The 22,298-nt window shown below is 39.5% G+C and overlaps 1 protein-coding gene across 5 annotated transcripts in view; it reads right to left on the bottom strand.

Annotated features, from left to right (window-relative positions):
• AP1S2 (adaptor related protein complex 1 subunit sigma 2) overlaps nt 1–20,808 on the bottom strand; it is a 32,512-nt gene extending 11,704 nt beyond the window's left edge. For 2 of the 5 annotated variants that reach the window (XM_080375283.1, XM_080375284.1), the window contains exons 1-5: nt 20,630–20,808; nt 19,090–19,268; nt 11,450–11,558; nt 10,389–10,526; nt 1,906–2,000 (exon numbers count right to left, since the gene is read on the bottom strand). In XM_080375283.1, the coding sequence (XP_080231409.1) occupies nt 1,956–2,000; nt 10,389–10,526; nt 11,450–11,558; nt 19,090–19,268 (471 nt within the window). In that variant the 5' untranslated portion in view covers nt 20,630–20,808 and the 3' untranslated portion in view covers nt 1,906–1,955. Of the gene's footprint in view, nt 1–1,905; nt 2,001–9,969; nt 10,002–10,388; nt 10,527–11,449; nt 11,559–19,089; nt 19,269–20,629 lie in introns of all 5 variants that reach the window. The other 3 variants (XM_080375286.1, XM_080375285.1, XM_080375282.1) reach the window with 3 other exon arrangements.
• Nucleotides 20,809–22,298: the final 1,490 nt, after the last annotated feature.

Genomic DNA, 22,298 nt, shown 5'->3' with positions numbered 1-22,298 from the left:
ATCCCTCCAAAACAGCCCTCAAAAGATGGCATTCTACTCATTTAGTGCTTGTTTATGCTTGACAGAGTAACACAGATTAATTTGAATTTGTGTGTTCTATTAAATAAGGTTAATCCAAGCAGCACAGTTATATGGATCAAACTACTCCCCCTGCCCAAAGACAACCTCCTTCATCTCAGATCTTTCTTTACCACAGATGATCTTCATTCTGCATACAAGCTGCAGTTCCTTTCTGCAGTCAAAATACCTCCATCTCTTATTACGTGCAACCATCTCTCTGTTCCTCTCCACTCACCCCAGAAGATCCCATCTCTATTTTGCCACATTCTGTGGAGTTATAACAACAGCATAAGCTGAACTCTGTACACAGACTACAGACAACTTCTTAATGTTTTCCAGGGAATAGCACAGACCAGGAAGAAGGATCTCATTGGCATCTTTAGAAGCAATATTAGAATACATCCACATATTTTTCATTTTGAAAAGGTCTCCTACAGATAATGCCACTGTGTTTAAATTAATGGGAACAAAGCACATTTCTTCAACTGAAACTGTGCCCATAAATAAAATTCATCAGGGACATACTGCAGACAAGCAAACTGGAGCCACACAGAATTCTCTAAGCCTGAGTATGCATGTTGCAGAATTGGCCTTTGTAGCCATCTAAGAGAAAAAAAAGATTAAGATTCCTAAGTAAAGATCTATGCTTGGCATAGGCCCCAAACTATATAAATACTTTCTAAAGTTTTAAACGTAAGGGAACTTTTACAGTCCCAGTATTAATACTAACCTCACTAGAGAATCACACTCTTTGTACATGAACTTGTTATCATGAAGAGAAAAAGCAATAAACATGACGGGGGGTGGGGGAGTTGGGGTGGGAACTGTGGAAAAAAAAAAAAATCAAGCTTGAGCATTTACATTTTCTTATCATTGTTTTGTAGAGTGTCCAAATTCATATAAGAAATTTGATTTTGTACAAATGACTTGTTGGCTGCCCTAATTCTACAGGTCTAATATGCAAGCAGGTTATTAGCTACACAGATCACCAGCTGTATCATATACTAGGTAGCTTTTACATGGTAAAAGTACCCATACACCATCAGCGAATTTTATTTTGAACATGTTACAAAATATTTTTGTCTATTATAATAATTTTCTTTTGTCTGGAAACTAAAACCTGATATTTATAAAGCAGCATATGAAATGAGATCTATTACTGCAGTTCCACACTACAAAAGTGAATTTGTTTACTGAACTACTTGTTTATCATGTCATCAAATAAGCAGCAGACTAATTAAGTTTGCTCCAGCAAATCGTTTTCATGTGTGTTTTAAACGTGCCTTATGTAAAATAAAATCTTACCTTTATTAGTAGGACTGCCACAATGTATTCCATTTATGCTTTGGACAAAAATATGTTGCAATGCACTATATACGCAAATAAGCTTTGTTCTGTCATGCAGCATCCGGCACTTGATATACAGTCAATTGCAGCAGCACCCAGTCTTTTTAGGGCCCATTTTCTTTGCACAGCAGATGTAAACAGCTCATTTTCCAGTAAATACATGTTTACGTTTGTAAGTAAACAAAGCCAAACATCTGTTTAGTTATTAGTTTTGGTATCCATTTCTCTAACTTGCATTATCCCACTTAATTATCAACACCAAAGAAAGCTAGTAGAAGTCAGACACTTCAAGTTGATGCAGTTAGTACAAAAAAAAAAAAAGGAAAATAAAAGGGAACACTCAAAGCACTCTTCAAAGACCATCATGCAAGTGTTGCAGAAAGTTAAGCCCATCACCCATTTTCTCTTTACCCTTTCAAGGACTTAATTACGCGTGCAGCAGTCTTCGCATAGCACCCATTTAATCCATGCCACCAAAATGGTAAACTTGGTAGTTACCAATCATTTAGATGGGGGTCAAAAGGGCTAATGCCTTAGATTGCTCTTAATCATAAGATATCCTCAGACAAACCTCCCCAGTCTTCATTCTGGCTCTATAAACACAAAATCAAGCAGCAGTGAAAATGTAATACCAACTACTTAAAAAAAAAAACAAACAACAAAATGAAAACAAAACCCCCACCCACCCAATTATTTACAGCTTATTTCCATTTAAAACAAGTTAGAAAACATTCTAAACTATATACAAAAGTAAATTCAGTTATTTAACTCATATGTGTTTCAGCTATTGTTATTAATAGTTTTATTAGATCTTACTAAAAGTCAACTGCTAAAGCAAACAACAGAAATGCATCAGTAAAAAACATCTGCAAGACTCCAAGTAGATGCATTAAAAAAACTCCTATTTTTCATTTCTTAACAAGATAAAGCATATTAGTACCTTAAAAGAATAAGTTTTAGAAAGTTATTTAGAAAGCTTCACCTGTGCTTGAAGAAACATTAATTCAAAGATTTTTCTTCTTTTTTTTTTTGAGAAATTAAGATGAGTTGTTCATTATTATAACAGATTGAGAGCATAATAGAATAGGATGCTACCACATTACATATATTTGATTCTGTAACTACGTTTCACACAGTATTACTGCTAACACTGATAATAAAGTGAGATTTTTTTTCCATGAAGTGAAAGAGTTTCTTTCAACTTAGCTACCTACCATCCCTGAAGTAATTTAAAAAATTTTATTTACTATTAAGCATCATTGTTAGTTGCCCAGCTGCATGATTTTCATGTAGTAATGATTGGTGCAAAAAGTCAAATATTTTCACTTTAATCAATCTGTTAATCCAACACAGATTTTCTCAAAGAATTGTGAACAGCAGGTCTTCTCAGACTTTTCTTTATGCCTTTTTAAAAAATCAAGTTTACAGTGCACCATTTAAAATACAGTTTTATTGTATCTTGATATCCATCCCCAGAACTACTACTGTTGCTAGAAAGTTCAGCAACAAAAAAACCCCACAGTTTCTCCCTTAAAGATAACTTACATAAAAGCTCCAAAACACGTCAGGCATGTTGCTGGTATTTGTACAACACACAGGTAAGGCCACAAAAATGAGAAGCTAAAAACTGAACACAATGGGACCCTCCTGGGGGCATTCAGATTCTTTTCACTTACTATTCTGCAATACTCCAAAACCATCTTCAGAGGTAGTGAGAATTTTAGGAAAGGGTAGTAGCACTGCAACATGACACATCATCTCAGACAATTCTCTGACACCAGAGGAAAAATGGAATTCTTCTCCTCACTATCTCAAGGCCCAAACATTAATATTGCTCTTTTCAGCATTCTGCCAGATTCAGGGAACATGTTCTATTAAAATGCAGATTAATGTACTCATTCAGAAAGAGCATCTAATTTTGAAGATAAGATACTCCTTACTGTCAAACAGTCTTCTGCAATTGTTCATTGAATTTACTACGTTTATTGACCAAAAGCACACAACTAAGCTGCTGAAAACAGCCAGGGCATATGCAGCAGTACTAAAATTTTCATCGTATCATCCTGACCCAGTGCTTCTACAGACAGCAACGAAAGAACATCACTGGAGAAAAATCTATCAGTTCAGCATACAGATAACAAATACACCCATAATGGAATTATAATCTATGAGGAGTCTGGTGTACTGTTAATATATGCTCAACAGTTCTACATGAATTGCTTATCCCAGTGAATGATCCACTTCATAGGTAGTTTTGCAAAGTGGATGTTGTTTGTCAGTCTTGGAATTCACATCAGAGAGGGTACTGAATACTCCTCACACAGCAAGGACTTCACTTACACTAATTTGTCTCATTTCTAATTGAAACTTCCTAATGGTTCAATTTGCAAAGCTGACCGAATGCATACTTAATATTAATACAGAAGACTCCTTTCTCACAACTTGTTGATTCTCAAGAAATTCTAATCAGCATTTTGATTTCTTTAGTAGATTAGTATTACTCATATCTTACATGCACACACACTGAACAGTCAGGAAATGAGGAAAAATATTATGGAGACAGATTTACTAAAATGGTATTTTAAAGGTCTGAACAAAAGCTGCTCAGATGAAAAGCAGACTGCTTTTTATCATGTTCAATTCATAAAGCCAAGGGTAGATTAAGGTTGGAGAACACGTTTCTGGAAATACAACTGGATTTCTAAAGCACTTAGAAATCACAGCCTGCAAACCTACGTTAAGTCCTAAACATCATGACACATCCAGAAACTTCACAAAGAACATTAAGCTACTGAACTGCATTTTTCCAAAAAGAATCAAAAGACTTGCATACAGACCAGTAAGTTACCAGAAAAAAAAGCAGTCTTGAGAATGTGAAGAGCATTAAGTGTGATACAGTAACTTTCTGGATAGTCACACTAAAATCTGGAAAGGTTACCTTGCCCTCCCCCCATTCCTACTTGGGAGAAAAACAAGAAATGCAGATTCTACTATTAGTTTGCTGGACAAATTACTATTGCTTTAAACAAAAAAGTATGATTTGGCAGGTATTTGCAGGAACACCTAATCCACAGTACAAGGAAGACAGTTATAAAATATCTATTAAAATCGTGGAAACACTTTTGATATCAAGGTTTACAGACCTGACTGCTACTATTAAATGTACAACTAGTTGTCTTTAAAGGTTTATTCCAACAGGAAGTGATGTTCCCATGACTTCTGATTATGTGTATTCTTACAGTTCATTCAGTCTAAAGTCCAACTGAATTCATCTTAGGTATTTATGATGGCTTCTTAAAAAACTGTTGGCAGGTATCACCAGTGATTTTATAAACTCAGTCGTCTACTGACAAGCAAAATGGCCATGAACATATATATATATATATAATCTACACAGTCAGAAATGCAGTTCTATAAAGATTTGAAGTTACTTTTTACTTGAACAGACTGTTACAAAGAGCAAAGTAATTAACACTAGACATACACAACAAATAGATGATAGCATAAGGCTTGAAACTGACACATTTGGAAATACCACACTCTCACAGTTCCATGCAATCACACACTTCGTAACTTTATAATCTCCTTGCTTTCTCTGCATCCTGCAAACACTGAATTTAAGCAGCAGAGTAGTTTTTACAACATAAGAATAACCCATACCATAACTGAACAACAGAATAAACAATTTTCTAAGACAAGATGCAAATAAAATCTTCCGAAGTGAAGCATATTATGCATACAATGTTATAGAGCACTACTGTAGTCAAGCATCTATACAAGGCCTACTTCATTCAAAAAATAATAATCATCTGTTCAATCCATGTGGGAAAATGAACACAAAAGCAACTGACCTCTTCACTTAGGCCCAATATGCTTTATCTTGGTTTTGAGTAATGTGTTGTGACAAACTACACCAGTCTGGAAGAACAAGCAATTCAACATTTTGTTCCCAAGACTGGGGGGAAAAAGACCTACCTCTCACACTCAGAAGTATCTTACAAAAAGCCATTTTCACATGCATGTGTTTCCTCACCTACTACTTAAAAAGCACCTACATTCTGAACAGCACCATTAAGAAAACATGCAATACCTCAAAAAGCAAGTAATTAATGTTGAATGCACCTTCCCAAACTGAACTGACTTACTCTGCTTAGGTATAGACTTTACCTATCCCATAAAACCAGAAACAGTTTCATTCCAGGTTCTTAAATAATGTCTAGAACCAATACCATAAACAAGCTCACTTTAATTTTTATCAATGTATCAGAGTCAATACCTTCAATATAAATGGACAAGACACACGTTTCATACTTAAACCAAAAGTTCAAACAATCTCACTGTGTTATAATGTCTTTCCTGCTACATACCAAACATCCTTCAGGGACTTAAATCCAAAATACATTTTACAAAAGCATCAGCTACCAAAACACTACCACAATTTACTGTATCTTTTATGAGCTGAGAGGTTTTCCAGATCCAAAAAGATCGTAGCTATTTCCTAATCCTTAAATAACGAACAAACAATATACCCCCTTTGTTCATGGTTACTCTCTTAAGTCCCCACACATATCTTCTAAAACGTAATTACAGATCATTATCTGTACCTAAAATCAAGAACATACATGTCTTAAGAACTGCACTCTTACACTGAACAACCAAGCTGACTACCTGAAGCCAAGCCAGAAGTTGCACATGCAGAACAGACAGCAATCAAGGCAGTCAGATCTCCGTAATAATACAGATTTCATTATTTGTTGTTTCACATTGTGAGGAATACAAATACAGCCAAGATAAATATTGTCTGCCAACTTAGGAAGGCAGTCTATTTCAGTAGCCTATATGTAAAAACTAATATTAAGTGAAGACTGAATTAACTGCATTAATTATGGGAAGTTTCTCAGGTGACTAGTAAGAAACAGGTGCTTACAAAAGCTGTTTCCTAAACCAGACCAAAACCCGTATACTCCCACTCACTCCAGGCTTAAGCATCAGGGATTTTCTTTTGTCATTGGCTAATGCTAACAGTCCTTTATTTTGTTATATCTCAAGGACAACCCACTGCCCTCTCTCCACCATTATAAATACCTTCAAACCTACCATTTCCAATTAGCACATTTCATCTCCAAGAAAAAAATTTTCATGGCATATGCAGAAAATTCACTAAACCTTGATTTCCAAAGATGCTCATTCTAAAACTAAAAGCTTAAATCTACATAGCAACCCTAAGCACCTAGTGCAAGTCAACTAAAAACAACTATTTCAGCATCCTTCTGGATGTAGGATGAAGTGAGGACTTGAAATAGCAAAGGAAGGTTAATTGGTATCTATTATTCTTTATGTGGAAGGGCTAGTAAATACTACCTGAGGCCAAACTGCAAGAACCTAAGAAAAAACATTCAGATAACTTTTAGATTTTTCATTACTATGATCATGATGGAAACAAACAACTGTGATATGTCAACAGATCCACGGGCTTTTTTACTGAGATAGCTTAATATCAAGTTTATTTTAGATGTTCTGCAATCTACTAAAAGAATACATACACACGCTAAAAAAGAATAGTGGTGGACAAAATGGGGATAATTTCCAAAATACTGCAATAAAGATTACATAGGATGAATAACAAAAAGAATTTTCACTTAAAGCCAACATTTAGGAACTTTCTTCAAATGAAAGTGAGCAAGTCTGTTTAATTTTCTTTTAAATACATACGTAACTGCCTGGTTTAGATATCAGAATTATTAACAGGTTTCGTGTTTTAGCACAGTAAATGACCAAGCACCATACTGAATTGCTTGGATCATCAAATAAAAACACAGCAATTAGAGTTGTAAGTGGGAAAAAAAAAAATCAGATCCTCTCCTTTGGATAGAACATATTTTGATGCTAGTTTCATGCACTAAAAAAATCTAAATATTACAAAATTATGCACAGGATTATCTTTTAGCTGTTCCACACATGATATAACTCATGCAACAATATTCTACATCTGCCAGTTTTCTTCTCTCAGTACAGTTCAGTTGTTCACACAAGCAAAAAAAACACCTTTTCAGAAATGCACGCCTTTTTAATCACTAGTTAAGACACAAAATTATCAAACAAGACACACATAACAGCATTCTTTTAAACAGAAGTATTTCTAGCAATAGATTTAGAAAGCAGCATGGCAGCACTGGAATAATTAGTTTTCACTACCACTCATATGGGTAACACAGCCAGTATTGACAACTATTGGTAGGTTATCAGGTGGTAATGAATGGGAGAGTAGGGGGGTAGGGAAGGAGTATTTGAACAGAGCACATTACCGGAGAGCTAACAAGAAAGTGAAAAAGGCTTAAAAGGTTAGTACATTTCAGTCACAAACTCTTAGCAGTTAGTAAGTGAACTGCACAGCACCAAGAACTAATGACACACTGAAGTAGGTGCTCGGAAACAGAAGTACATCCTGGAAAACTGCCACGGAAAATACAAGTAGGCAAGGCTATTAAGAACTAATTCACTACTCAGCAATTTATGTCTCTGCATATTTCTTTTTAACATCACACAAGTAGTCACTTAATGTATTTGTAATGATTTTCCTTTGTGTAAGTATTCTGTACAGCTTTTAATCTTTAAGGTGCTTCATACAATAATGTATGTAGCATTACTAATTAATAATGTTGTGTATTCAACACCAATTAATAATTCTTAAATTAGGCAATATGAGTATTCAAGGCCAAATAGAAGTTCCTTTGTTGCATGTAATTAGAATCTGACGTAGTCAAAAAACAAACACACAACAACCCTGCCAGAAATGGTTTGCACTTGGAATCAAACCACATGGCATTCCAGTAACTTTGAAGTATTCTGGGAAGCAGAAATTAACCAAAAGTACTGAGAAGTTTCCAGTTGTGACAAACTATTATTTTAACACCTCTCTTCAAACTCTGCATGTACAGTTGATACAAAAACAAACTTCTGCAGAAAAAGTCCAGCTTCATTGCAAGCTCGATTTAAATATGAACTCAGACTTTTATGTGTTTTATAAACTAAAAATCAGATATGTGAAGCAGTTATATACTTGACCAACAGTCTGTATAACTAAGAATGAAAAACATAAAAATCAAACATAAGATTACGGTGGTGCTGTGAAACTTACGTTCTAATTTAATCAGAAAAAAAATTAATAAACCTTGACAGAACAGAACATCTCATAGAAATGTGAAAAGGAAGGGTAATCAGAATAAAGCTATCAGGGCAAGGGAAAAGTCTCACATTGGAAAAGTTGTATTTCCTTTTCTGTAAAATTTCTAACTTGAGATTATATTAAATGTGAAAAGAGAATGCTAATTGTTTTGATAAAAAAAATCAGTAATTAATTCCTAGAGGTAGAAAAAGCATTTTTGCTTTAGAAGAGCCCTAAGAAAATGGTGAAACTAAAATTCAAAAACAGCGAGAATGAGAAAAAATACAGTAAATCTATTTTATGTAAAATTAACTGTGCATTTGCATGAGACAGACTGGAATAGATAACTATTCTATCTGTTTTCATATACAGAAGAGCAAAAGATTTTAACAGAATGAACAGTTTATTTCCCCACCACCACTTTGTAAACTGCAACAGAACTTCTGATTAAGATACTTCCTTCCAAGAGTAAAGAAGGGCTCAACAAAAACAGCATCACAACACAAGCAGTAAATAAGTGCATGTATTTCCTCCCTAGAAAAACAGGGTAGCAAATCCATGTGTAACAGCTGACCTTGTTCATGACACTAACTAGCTGTGGACAGACAAGAACTTCAGTGTGCTGTGGATTTGCCTGTACTCTGAAAGGCTTACAAACACAACTACAAGGGTAAAGATCATCATGTGTTTGCCCATCCTATTAATAATATGTTCAAAAAAAATGAGTACTGTGTAGAACACAGAATGCTTATATGAGAATTAAGTAGTTAATTTTCAGGACAACATAAAAAAATTGAAGGTTCACACAAGGCATAAAAACAGAGGAGCTTACATTTATACAAAATCTTTCCAGTGAGCTTCAGTACATTTAAAGAAATCAAGGTTCATCATCCCTGTTAAACCATATGTTCCACTGACTTGCACACAAGACTGATGACTCGCCCAGCACAGCAGTTTTGTGACTGCCATTTAGACATTCAAGGACCTTAATATTCAAGACTACAGCAATTCCATTTAAAAAAAAAAAACAAACAAAACCAACCCAAACCAAACAAAAAAAACCCACCCCAAAACCAAACAAAAAAAAAAAAAACCCAAACCCAAAACACCAAGCACAGGAAGGACAAACATGAGGAAATTATGCCAAGTTTTTCCTGTACCATTGAACCCCTTCTAATCAAATATTTTCCAAAGAAAAATGGAAGAGATGCAATCTGTCTTTCTTCAAAGTTAGTAATGAGTAACAAAAGCATTCGAAGTGAAAAAACACATTTTTGTACTTCATTCTCTATGATTCTATGGCACTACTATTACTGCTTTCTCATCTTAAAAGACAGAAATGTTTCACAGTAAGCAACCTATAGCAGAAAGCCAAGTCTTTAGAATAACAACTATACCTGAATGAGTCTCAAAGAAGAGAGTCTAGCTTCTGGATTTCAGCAATGAAACAGTAAAGAAGTGAACATGCATCAGGTATGAGAAAAAACTAATGGTTGATCAGTAAAAAGAAGAAATGAACAACACATGAACAAAACTAAGTTAAAGCAACATGAACTATCATTATCTAGGTATACATTTAAAACAGCCACTTGCATTTCTACCAAAACGTAAAATCACAGTAGACTACAATATACACACGACAAACAAAATGAAAAGAGCAGAGAACATCATCATATTGCAGAGTCAGGACAACTAACTAGAAACTACATGCTAAGCATGCTAAAAAGCACCTTTCACAGGCTTACAGAAACGGGCACTTTTTTGAGTCACAGACTACCATGCTGATACTTTGGCCAGAGAAGTTTAATTTGCTTACCTCCTGTAAAAGATCCGCCTGTTCGATGGCTTTGAGAACATTTTTCTTGGAAGTCTCCTGAACTTCCCCTCCTAAAAGGAACTCATCCAGAATAAAATAGGCTTTTTCAAAATTGAAGATGATATCAAGTTCACATACCTAAAAAGAACATCAAACATTATTGCAAAGTGGAAGGATACTATCTACAGAGATATATCCTCTCACAAAACTTGCTCACAGCTTCACCAAACTTCACCAAACCAAGACGTTAGCCTCAGGCTACAATCTTTTAAGAAATGGGTCAACAAAAAAAACAACCCACAGTCCTTTGTTCTTAACGCAAGCAAGAAAAAATAATTCTCATTCATTGTTTTTTCAGTTACAGCAATCTCTCTGAAAACCGTTTTCATTGTTAAAAAGGGTCCAATTCACAGCCATCAGTGTGACATGGCTCTTCATGAGGCAAGAGAATATCTCTGTAAAATTTCTCTTCTTGCATGGAATATCCAAAGGCAGATCAGGCAATCTCACAGAAAAATGTGAAAACATAATCTCAACTTTCTTATTCATCCTGTGCATTTCCTAGTCAGAAGGACTAGGAAGGCAGAAGGATGAGCAGCAGTTTTTCTAAGAGTGCTGCTAATGTACATCACCACAGTTGTTTGTGTTTGCTATCTGGGTAAGCAGATACCTGTCTTTTTTTTCTATACCACTCCTGCTAGTTCACAACCAACTGCCTCCTCTGGAAGCAGATGCAAGAAGTGCACACACACTAGAGCAGTGCCAGGGAGAAGAAAGCTGGGCACCTAGACAGAAAGCTAAGGATAAGATTTTATCTGTCCTCAAGTGAGACTACTACAAAATGAGATAAATACAGAGAATTAAAACTGGATTAGTAAATTCTTCTCCCAAATTACTAATTTTGTATTTTAACAGTTATATAGGCAACCATCAGTTTAGTTTGGCCAAGCACACAACATATAATGTGTTGGGTGCACCTTTTCAACAGCTAGTTGATTATATTTTTTAGAAGTACTGTCCGCGTAAAATAAAATGACATTAATATAAACAGACTAACTCACACTGCCAAAATACTTGTCAAGAAGTTCTACATAGCGATGAATTATTTCCAAGGTTATTAGTTCATTGTCCTGATCTTCAATAGCACAGCAGAAATATAGGCTTGCATATCTGTAGTAACAAAATAATCCTGATGTTAGCCTAAGAACATGAACAAAATGAGCGCACCTGCGCTGTATTACATTCTCAGTAGTCCTTCCTATTGAAGTTTAGCATACTGTAACTCTACATCAACAGCCATGCAAGTTACCAAAGAATGGCTGAAAGAACAGCAGACATATGCATGTACAAAAGGGATCTGCCTCCTTGAGCCAAGCAACACTTCAGTCTTTATCATCCTTTAGCTGGTAGAATTAAATAAGCCTATGAGGTGGCTGGAAAAGGAAACTTATTTGGTTTTATGGCCTCCTTGCAGACTTCTGAGGCAAGATATTTTCTCTATTATCTGTAACATCCAAACACTGATGTATCAGTCAACAAATTCAATCTTAAATTTTTATCACACGATCTACAAACAGCTTTATTAAAAAACTATAGAAAATACCTAAGAAAGAGAAATTGAATTAGCAATTAGGATTTGGTCTTTATATAGAATTAAAGAAATACCCCCAGACCTTTGAAACTAATGCCATATACTCCAATTGCTATTAAGTCAACAACTCAATCACTACCAACTGCCCTGGTATCAGACTAAGGAGAAGCCATCAGCTAGTTTCTAACAATCCACTTCCACCTTGGAAGACAGGGAATTCTTTACTTCAGATATGATCCTGAATCTCACTTTAAAAACACCATCCAATTCTACTGTACTTACTCTACCATGCACTTTTTCCAAGTCATGTTTAAAAAAAGCTGATGCAAAACCAAAACAGGAATGAAAGCTGAAAAACCCATTTGTAGTATTTTCCAAAGTGCCCAAACCATATGCTGTACAGACACATGGCACAAATGAGATTTCAATTATCAATTATCAACAAAAATACCTGTTGTAACTGATAATTTACATGAGCCAAAAATAGCTTTTGTTTGGCTGTTCAGAGAGGCCAACTGGCCACATTAAGCACTCCGACTAACCAGCCCTATTGAAAAAGTCGTCATTCAGATACGAATGCCAGGTCTGATGCATATTTGTTTACCATGTTGAAAAACACATACAACTTTTAAACATTACACGTATTTTATCAGCTGAGACTTTGTAAGCCCCCAAAGGAACTGTCAGGGTTTTCAGCTAGAAACCTGCGAAAAAAATGTTGTGTTTTGTTGTACATTCAAATTTGTCTTCCAGCCACTCACTCACCTTGCATAATTTATGACCTGAATGTACCCCCCACTCTGCTCTAGCTGATTCAAATTGCTACACCTTCATCATGAACAACTGATCGGAACAACTTTTTTTATTCAAAAGTTTTAAACTATTATAAAAAAAAATATGCCTAGGACTTCTTTCCATCCAACCACAAAACACGATGAGAGGAAGGGGGAGGGGAGAGAGGAAGACACCTCCATTGAAGCACTTGACACTTAATTCCCTTGCTCTTTCATCTCTTCAGTGCTGACTACTCAGCTCATCAGAAGCACAGGTCTTTTTAATTTTACACTGTTGTGTCTACACCTCACTGATTTTTCAAGGACATTTACAGTCATTGTATTAGCTTGTAAGAATCAATTTGTATAAAGCATCTTTTAGACAGCTATTTTTAAAAGTATTGGAAAGTAATAATATAAAGAAAAAACATGTTTGCAAACCTACCGAGTAGGTTTGTGTTTCAAACTCCAACCTACAAACTAGTACTACAAACTACAGAGTTTTTAAGTCAAACTCTGAATTTCATTGTAGAAAAGAGCTTTGGCACATTAGTTGACAGTTATGCTAATTGCCAGCGCTCAGGCCAAATCCACCTTAAGGAAGCTTTCTTCATATTCAGAAGTGCAGCACTGATTATGCTAAGTGTAGTTAAACTGTTCCCTTACAGTGCTTAAACCCAACTTGCATCACATACCAGCACACCTCATCAAGTTTGACTCAAATATTTGAAATTTACCCACATGGGGCAGTTCTGTTGTGCTTTCCTGTTACTTAAGAATCTCTTTTGATGCACATAAGTATTTCATGTGAATACCTGCACACAATAAAAAAAAAAAAAAACACACAGGGGAAACAGGGGAGGTGGGGGAGACTACCTAACATAAAATACTTTCCCAGAAAGTGGTCTGCTCTGTGTCCTCATTTAGAAGAAAACTACATACTTTTGAAAGACATTGTTTGGCAGCTAGAGTGTAGATTACACATTCAAGCTCTGCCAACTGCAGTTTTGGGGAAAGAATAGACAAACTAAAACTACTCAGTGGGCATCTTAACACAAAATGGAGGCTTCGGTATCTATCATTATATGCAGAGAATATTTTTTGAAGCATTTTAAGTTACAACTGTGACTAATGGATCACTACTCAACAAAAGACAAATGCAGGTTCAGTAAGCCTACATTGCAAATAGTAGAACAGTATAAACAAGTTAGCCATCAGTGCAAAGGGCACAAGCATACTACAAACACATACGTTTCTTCAGACCCAAATTCTCAAAGACAATAGTTTACTGCAATATTTTTTTTTTTTCTCTGCAGGCTGGAGCTTCGGAAAAAACTGACCACATATAGTCTACAGCAGATAAACTAGAGATTTTGCCAAGGGTAGAAGCGTACCTGAGTGTCCATATAAACATGAGTAGATAACTGTACTTGGGCTGAAAAAGATTTCTGCTCTGCAGAAGCCTTGTTTCTGCCTAATGAGCCTGACAGAAACCTGTCTTTCATATGCACCCAATGAAAAGGCAAATCCCAATAGTAAAGTATGCCACATCACACAAAAGCAAATGTAGTGCAGTCTGGAAGAAACATTCTGCCCTTTTTATTTTTATTGCAATTGTGGGAGTTTTCTTCTCAGTAGGTATTATTAGCAGAATCTTCAGACTCAACTCAGCTGCTTACACTCCTTTAGGGAAATATTTTATGATAAATATGGTATCTTATGATAATATTATAATAAGTGTTTTATGGCATCATAAAGGGGACCAAAACCAGAGAGACAAAAAGTTTGGAAAAATCACCTAAAAATGTAATATGGAATACAAGAACAAAAAGGAAACACAGAGGTATAAATACTTAAACAAATTCCTGCCTTTAGACAGATGACCTTAAAGGCTTTTTTGTGACATGAAACAAACGCGGGGACCTCCCTTTCAATAGTTGCAATAGTTCAGCAGTGGGAAGTCACAACTGGCAGGCAGAGTTCTCCACTACTACTCTGCTTGCAACCAGGTTCAGTAACTAACTGCTGGTAGATCAGGTCACTGTGGGTAGGGCATAACTTGCAAATCCTACCAGTTCAGTGGTGTTCTACTAGGTGAGAGAACATCTGCATGAAGTCATCCTGGAAATCTGTCACCAGTAAAGCTGCAAGCAAGCCTTGTCAGCATCTAAGTCACTTTGCATGTAGATCCTAAGTGCAGAAATTTAAAGCTTACAGAGTTCAGCAGAAGCACAGCTGAACTGTGAATGACAACCAAGCTGCCTTTAAGAGGCAGACAAGTGCTTAAGGGAGCCCAAGAATCTGTGGTTTGGCAACAGCTGACCCAGTGAAAACTGGGGCCACTAAAAAGTTATGCTTTGCAAATTTTTTTTTTTTTCTCCTCCAAAAATCTTACACATTTCTTTAATAAAATAAGAAGTTCTGAGACTCTAGGACAGGCACATCAGTGACTATTCAGTCAAGGATACAGAATCAACAACAGAACACTAATGAAGTTAAGCATTTCTTTTACGGTTTCTCATTTCAGCAAGGCTATACCCTCCAGTAGTTTTAGAAATGAACAAAAGCCTGGCACTGGTAATCCTTCAAGAAAAAGCTACTGCTTCTTGATTCTGAGGTCTTCCTAGTACCACACAAACTAGAATCCTGTACAAAGAGGACCTGATCAAGTCAAAATAATCAAACCCATGTATCACATTCATTAGAATTGTTGCATTCAGTCAGTTTTACAGTTCCACCTGATCAACACCATAGTAACATCTTTAACAGATACAACTAGCAGCTAAGATGTACAGAAAGATAGTGATCACATCAGCTGATGGGCACAAACCACTGGCCACATGACTGCACCTTAGGTTCACAATACTTTGAGCTAAGCGGCATATTACTAGCAGAATGGGCTCCTCCCTTGTTTCTTTCAGTGCAGGGAAGGTAAAAAAAGTTTTAAAACTTCTTTTTCCGTAAGTCTTTAACATAACCTGTGATTATGGTTCTTTTATATTAAAGACTATTAACAAAACATGAAGACCAGCACAAGCTATGTCAGTTTTCTAACTTTATAATGCAATCCAAAATCACACATAAAAGCAAAGCCACAATCCTTAATCAAATTACCAATCAACAATAACCAAGTCACATGATCTGTTAGCCAAATGCTAACAAAGTAAAATTTTCATAAAAATCAATTATTCTGTGATTTCTGATTGACTGCAATACACTACACAATGAAAATCTGTGCCAGAAGCTAGAACAGTGAATAACTGAGGTCTTAAAAAAAAAAAGACATCTATCTTAAGTCCCTTTTTTTTAAGTAAAATTAGAAATGTTAATATTTAACACATTTCTCTGCCACAAGGGGAAATCTGCATGAGCTTCTACCCTACATGCTCCAATACCACTACAGTTAGTTTTTAAAATGGTATAACATGAAAAGCAATCATTAATTGTGTCTGCTAAGTTCTAATTAGATGTTTGCAGATGACTCCCTCTCTATTTTCAAAAAGTACAATTGTTATTGGCATCACATATTTGATTTTTTTTTTTCCCCCAGGAAGTCACTTCAAATCCCTATTCGTCTCTAAGTTAGAAACTCACATGCTTTTTCAATCTTCTGGTGTCTACCAGCCTGAAAAACTCTCTTCCAAACCAGCTACAGAATACATACATCCCAATTCACGAACATCAAAAGCAGGGCACCCTTTATTCAGTGTTTTGTAACCCTGAAGAAAAAAAATTAAGGTGGCAACGACTGTCCCTATTTTGCAACCATTATTAATGCTATGTGTATGAAACCAAGAAAAATAACAGTCACACATTCAGATGGATTTCAAAACACTCAGCTCCATCTTCTTGAAGTTTCATTCAGAAAGCATCCTGTAAGGATGAAATGCTACAGAGCTAAAGAGGCTGATCAAAATAGTTCAGTTTTCTTGATAAATGTAAAGTATCAGAAGGCAGCAAAAGCTACTGGCTTGCCAATTTTGCATTTGAGCTCATTCTGTTCTTGCAAAAAGGTACAGCAATGAGACCCTTGAGTATACTTCTAATAATGCCAACCATTCTTTGAGTCACAATATCTAGGTCAATTCTCTCTTACATGTTGACAGTAGATACACTCTAAAAACAAGAACAGCACATCAATTTCAGCCATTTAAAGATAAAGATAATAGCAATGATACACACACTACATGTATAACAGCACCATGCACATACTTTTACAACTTACTGTGAAAAACATTTGCACTAGAGGAGGTCCAGATCCTTCCCAGTAGTAGATCAGACAATAAGAGAGCTTAATAGAGATGCTCAAGAGCCCTTCCCCCGTAAGCAACTGGGAGCACCTTTCGCAATTTCACAAACCACACAAAGTTTGTGCAAGTGTGTTTTCAGCCACTCACCTTTCAGAAAGTGTTAAGACTTCTACTGTCATGGTTGCCTTGGGATTATCTACTTTCGAGCTGTTAACACCTCCCTTTTCAAAGAAATCACACTAGCTGGTACTCATCTACTTGAATTATGGTGGGATGACTGGAAAATGACCCACAAACCTAGAAGCTGTTAATGTTATCAGATAGATTAATCTATCACCTCTTATGCCCAACCCTTCTGGTGACATTTTAGCCTAATAAAACATGCGAAAAAAGCGAAAGTAAAACAAGTTTGAAGTGTTCATTAGTTTGATACAAGCTAATCTTAAGCAAGGTTTCACAGGCTGACTGTGCCAGATTGGTTTGCAGTGAAAGAAGCTACTGCAGTCAGCTGTGCACACCAGCAGTCTAGCAGATGGACTGCAGCCTACATCCAGCCCAAAAAGGTCTAGATACATCTCCCCAACAAATTTCTTCATTCTCCTTGACCACAGGGCCCACAGCACACTACTGATATGCACAAACACCAGAACTTTCAGCAACTCAAGTCATACCCAAATTTCCACCAGTTCCCTAGACACAAAAGGACACAAGTAGTTGTTACAGCAAGAAACAGACAGGGAGGGAAAGCAGCTGTGGAATCAGCTCACCACAGGAATAACTACTGCTGTTCAAGACTGGGCAAGGAAGGCAATTGACTGGCCTATTCATGCCTAATTTTTCTCATTTAGTCCCATAAAAGGCCAGCTGAAAGAGCAACTGAAGGCATTATCACTTCAGGGAGCGCACAAAGCATTTGAGCAAGCTTGTCTACATGTATGTACAAGAAATTCTGTGAGGAAATCAAGAGGCAGAAGGATGAACTGTGCATGCTTTAAGTACAGCCTCAGCACATTGTTCCTCCTCTTTCCTCCTCGCGTTAGAGAACTACACGCATTAGACTGCTAATATTCACATGCATAATGTTACATGCACCAATGTATATATGAAACCAGGACTTAAAACATCTAAACCTTTTTGATTCTACCCATTTGGTACACTGGAAAAGAGTTACAAACACTTCATTTGAGCTCCAGTTCTCTCTGTCCTACCTACAGAGAGAATACAACAGTATTTATTGTAGGGCACAAATTATTTACTATCACAAAGAGAAAAGAACGGATAAACCTCCTGAAGTTTATAACTAACCAGGGAAGGGAGATAACCCAAGGTTTTGTAGCACCAGCTTTAGCTGGAAGAGATGCAGTCTACCACATCAGAATGAGGATTACTGTTATTTGTGGAGAAAATTACGTTCACGCTGCTGTGTTTTAATACATTCAAAAGATCAGCACAAAGCTAAAAAATGCTTGCCAAACACTCCTAGAAAAGTTAGGAAACAACCGAGAAATTAAACTATTGCAAAGAAAATTATGCAGTACTTCCAACAAAAGAAAGCTACCCATGGTATCTTCAATTAGGACAAATGCCTTTTTGTATTCACAGAAAAAAAATTATTAAAAAAAACATCAAAAAACAAACTAGGTACTGTGCAAAGTAATTTTCTTATTTCTATGAGCCTTTAGAAGTAAGTTACATTTTAAGGCAGTTTATGAAGTCACTGCCTGAAGTAAATGTTTATAAAATTTAGATTTTCTTTATCACCTCTTAAATCTTATATACTTCATATTTGTAAGCATTTATGTACTGTCTGAATCTAAACAGAGAATCAAAAACCTCCACTCCTTGTGGAAGTAGAAGAAAATCTCATTTCTTCAGCACATTTCTAAATGCATGAGTGATTTTCTACACATGAATGATTTCTACTTGGTTATCAAATTAGATTCAAGGGAAAAGTCAGTCTTCTCCATAACTAGCAAAGGGAAGGGGTGGCGGGTGGGGGGAAGAGAAAAATCAACCTTTTTTTTTTTTTCTACTTATTACACTGTTTGTGATCTATGGCAATTACAAGGTTAGTGAGACAGAACAACCTTTTGTAGACAATCTTCAGGTCTCTCCATTCCAGGAAGCTGCACATTTTCGGTTTGCGGGCTAACACAGTTTGAACAAGTTCCCTCGTGATTTTCTTCTTTTCTTTGTCCGATAATGGGACATACCACTTCTGGAGTCTCAGTTTCCCCTGGCGACTAAAAAGCAACATAAACTGCATCTGTTGAATTAGAAGGAAAGGGAGGGGGGGGAAAAGGGATTAATCTCAGTCTCTCAGTTCTGAAAAGATTTTGGTGATGAAAACCAAACAGGAAGCAAGATAGCATCCAAAATCCTAACTACGTTATGTATTTCTATAGCAGTGGCAGATGTTACACAAGATTTGGAAGTACCAGTAATACAAAGGATTCCACTGAACAAGGTCAGTCAAAGCAAAGAGAGCAGAAAGCAAACACACAAGTTTCAGAAACGGGTATTAGAACCCAGAGGTAGTGAGGGAATACATCAAAATTTCAGACAAACCACGTCCAGCACTGGTATGGTTGCATTTGCGTTTACTACAGCAAATGACAAAAAACCCAGCACAGCAGTCTCCTCAAATACCCAAACTCAGTTTCAATTCACCGGATTAGAGCCTTACAGCAGGAGCAATTTGGACTTAAGATCTTTCCGAAAAGCCTCAGAATACTTTAAAAGGCATTAAATCTCCCAACGGAGAGTCCTACGGCATAGAAAAGCCTAGTCTTTTCTCACATTACACAAAAGGAGTAGAGATTGAGTGCTTTCCCTGCGGTCCTATGGTCCAGGTCTCGCTTCCTCTAAAGGAGTGATGGTGCAATTATATTTTGAGGAACTTGTCGGCTGTGTTTTCCAGCAGCTGCAGCGTTCGAGCAAATGGCTTTTCTCTTTTTTTTCCTTTTTCTCTTTTTGCTCGAAGTTGTATCGGGCTGAGGAAGTTTCCCAGGCAATATGACAGACGCGAAATACGATGAGAAAGCCCAGCCTAGTCCCGGGTGACAAGTCCCACCAGCGCCAGCACAGACAGGCGGCGGCCGGGCAGCGCGGCGGTGCCGGGGCGCTCCCTCGGCGGGGGCAGCCCTCCGAGCCCGCAGCCGCCCCCCCTCCGGCCGGCGCCGCCGCCACGACACCCCCTCGCCTCCCCCCGCCTTCAGGCGACCCTCCCGGCCCCGCCGCCCCCCAGCAGCCGCCGCGGCTCCTCCCCGCGCGGGAGCGGTCGCGGTCGCCCCGAGAGCGCCGCCGGCCGCGCGGCCCGCCCCGACCCGTGAGGAGAGCAGAGCCCGCTCCCCCCGCCGGGCGAGGGCCGCCGCCCGTCCCAGCCCGGCGTGCGGAGCGGGGGAAGAGCTGCCTCCGGGGCGCACGGTGTGTCTGTACGCTGGCGGGGGGGGGAGGGAGCGGCAAGAGGGAGAGCCGCCGGCCGCCCCCTTCCCTCCCTCGGCCGCTAACAGCCGCTCCCCGGGGCGTGCTGGAGAGGAGCGGTCCCGCAACCCGGGGCAGGGAGAAGAGCTCCCGCGTCCCGCCGCGGGGAGGGAGGCGAGCCCGTCCCCACGCGGCTGTGCTCACCGTGCCCCGGGGGTGGGGGGCAGGAGGACGAAGAGAAGGAGGCGGCGGCACCGCTGCCCAGGCTGCTGCTGCTGCTGCCGCCGCGGCTGCCGAGCGGGACTGAACGGAGGGGAGGGAGATGCCCACAGCTCGAGCCCGGCTCGAGCGCGCGCGCGCGCGCCCCTCAACGGCCTTCCCCCCCCCCCCCCCCCCCCTCCGCGCGGGCGGGGCGGAGCCGGGCTCGCGGACGCCGCTCCCAGGCGGGGGGGGGGGGGGGGGGGGGGGGGGGGGGGAAGGGAGGGACGGTAGGCGGGGCCGGGCAGCGCCCCTGTTCCCCCCTTCCTTCTCCCAACAAAACTTTATTAGCTTGGCGGCTCGCGGTAGCGGGGGACTGGGGCCGAGGCGGGCGCATGCGCAGTGCGGCGAGGCGCGGGGATCTGGGGGAGCTGGCCGCCACCCAACCGGGGAGCTCGGCGCAGCGGCGGGCGGGAGGAGAGAAGAGCGGCACTGGCCAATCAGAGGGAGGAAGAGGCGGCGGGGGAGGAGCCGGCGGCGGCGGTGAGCGGGGCTGGGTAGGAGGCGGGGTTAACGGAACATAATCCGAGTGGTCCGTATTACGATTGGGCAACAGCTGGCGCGGCAACAGCCAACCAGAAAGCGCAATGCAGATAGAGGTCCGCAGGCAGCCAATGGGCCGGCGAGGCACGGCGCTGGGGGAATGACATCAGTCAATCAGGCGCCCGGAGATTGAGACTCCTCCCGCAAGCGCCCCGTCCCCGGGGCAGGGCAGGGGAGGGGAGGGGAGGGAGGGGCGGCCGGGCCGCGCCGCGCCGCGCCTGCGCTGCCCCGTGTTTCCTTCTAGCACGTGTGCGCCCCGCTGGGGGGGGTTGGAGGCGGAGGCGCGCGCGGGGCGGGGCGGGGCGGGGGGTAACCCCCGGGAGGGGATGCGGCGGGAGCAGGGCCGGGCAGGGCCGGGGCCGGGGCCGGGGGCACGGGCACGGGCACGGGCACTGCTTCTCCCCGGGAAGTTTTTCCCCAAAGTCACCATGGTTGCCAGCGGAAATTAGATTCGCAGGGACAGCCGCCGTCACGTATTTAGCGGCGTTGTGTTCCGCAAATCCAGTTTATTTATTTTTATTCGTGTGCAGCTTAAGGAGAATTTCCGTGCCCGAAGAGCTTGATTTGGGAGTTTGGCTGGTTTTCTTTCTTTTCTTTTTTTTTTTTTTTTTTTTTTTTTTTTTGGCGGGGGTTAGTTCTAATTGGCGTAGGCTGAAAAGACGCGGTGAAATTTTAGTTGGAGTAAATCTGCAGATGTGTCTTTTCCAGCCAGCGTCGGAGCAACTTGTAAGAAATAAAAAAGAAAAAAAAAAGTCTTTTAAGGACTTAGAGCTTTCTACATCATTAGCGTTCATCTGCCCAGCAGCATTAAAGGTGGCAGTGGCCAGAAAAGATGACTTTGACCCGCTGATGCTTTAATGGTGTAACAGTGATGGACAGCACTAGGCAAAAAGGTTGTGCCCCCCTCCGCAGCTCTCCTAGGATCAGCCCCAAGTGGTTTGGGATGTGCCATGCTTTTCTTACTTTTTATTATTGACACTTAAAAAAAGTTTATCCTTCTGGCTACAAACCAGCTGTGGCAGCAGAAACCAGTGCTGGAAGTGCTTTTGTCTGAAAACGTGGAAGGTCTGAG

The sequence above is a fragment of the Falco punctatus genome (assembly GCF_963210335.1).
Source record: "Falco punctatus genome assembly, chromosome: 2".
Lineage (NCBI taxonomy): Eukaryota > Metazoa > Chordata > Aves > Falconiformes > Falconidae > Falco > Falco punctatus.
Note: the sequence above shows the minus strand (reverse complement) of the source record. Positions and strands in the feature narration are given on the sequence as shown.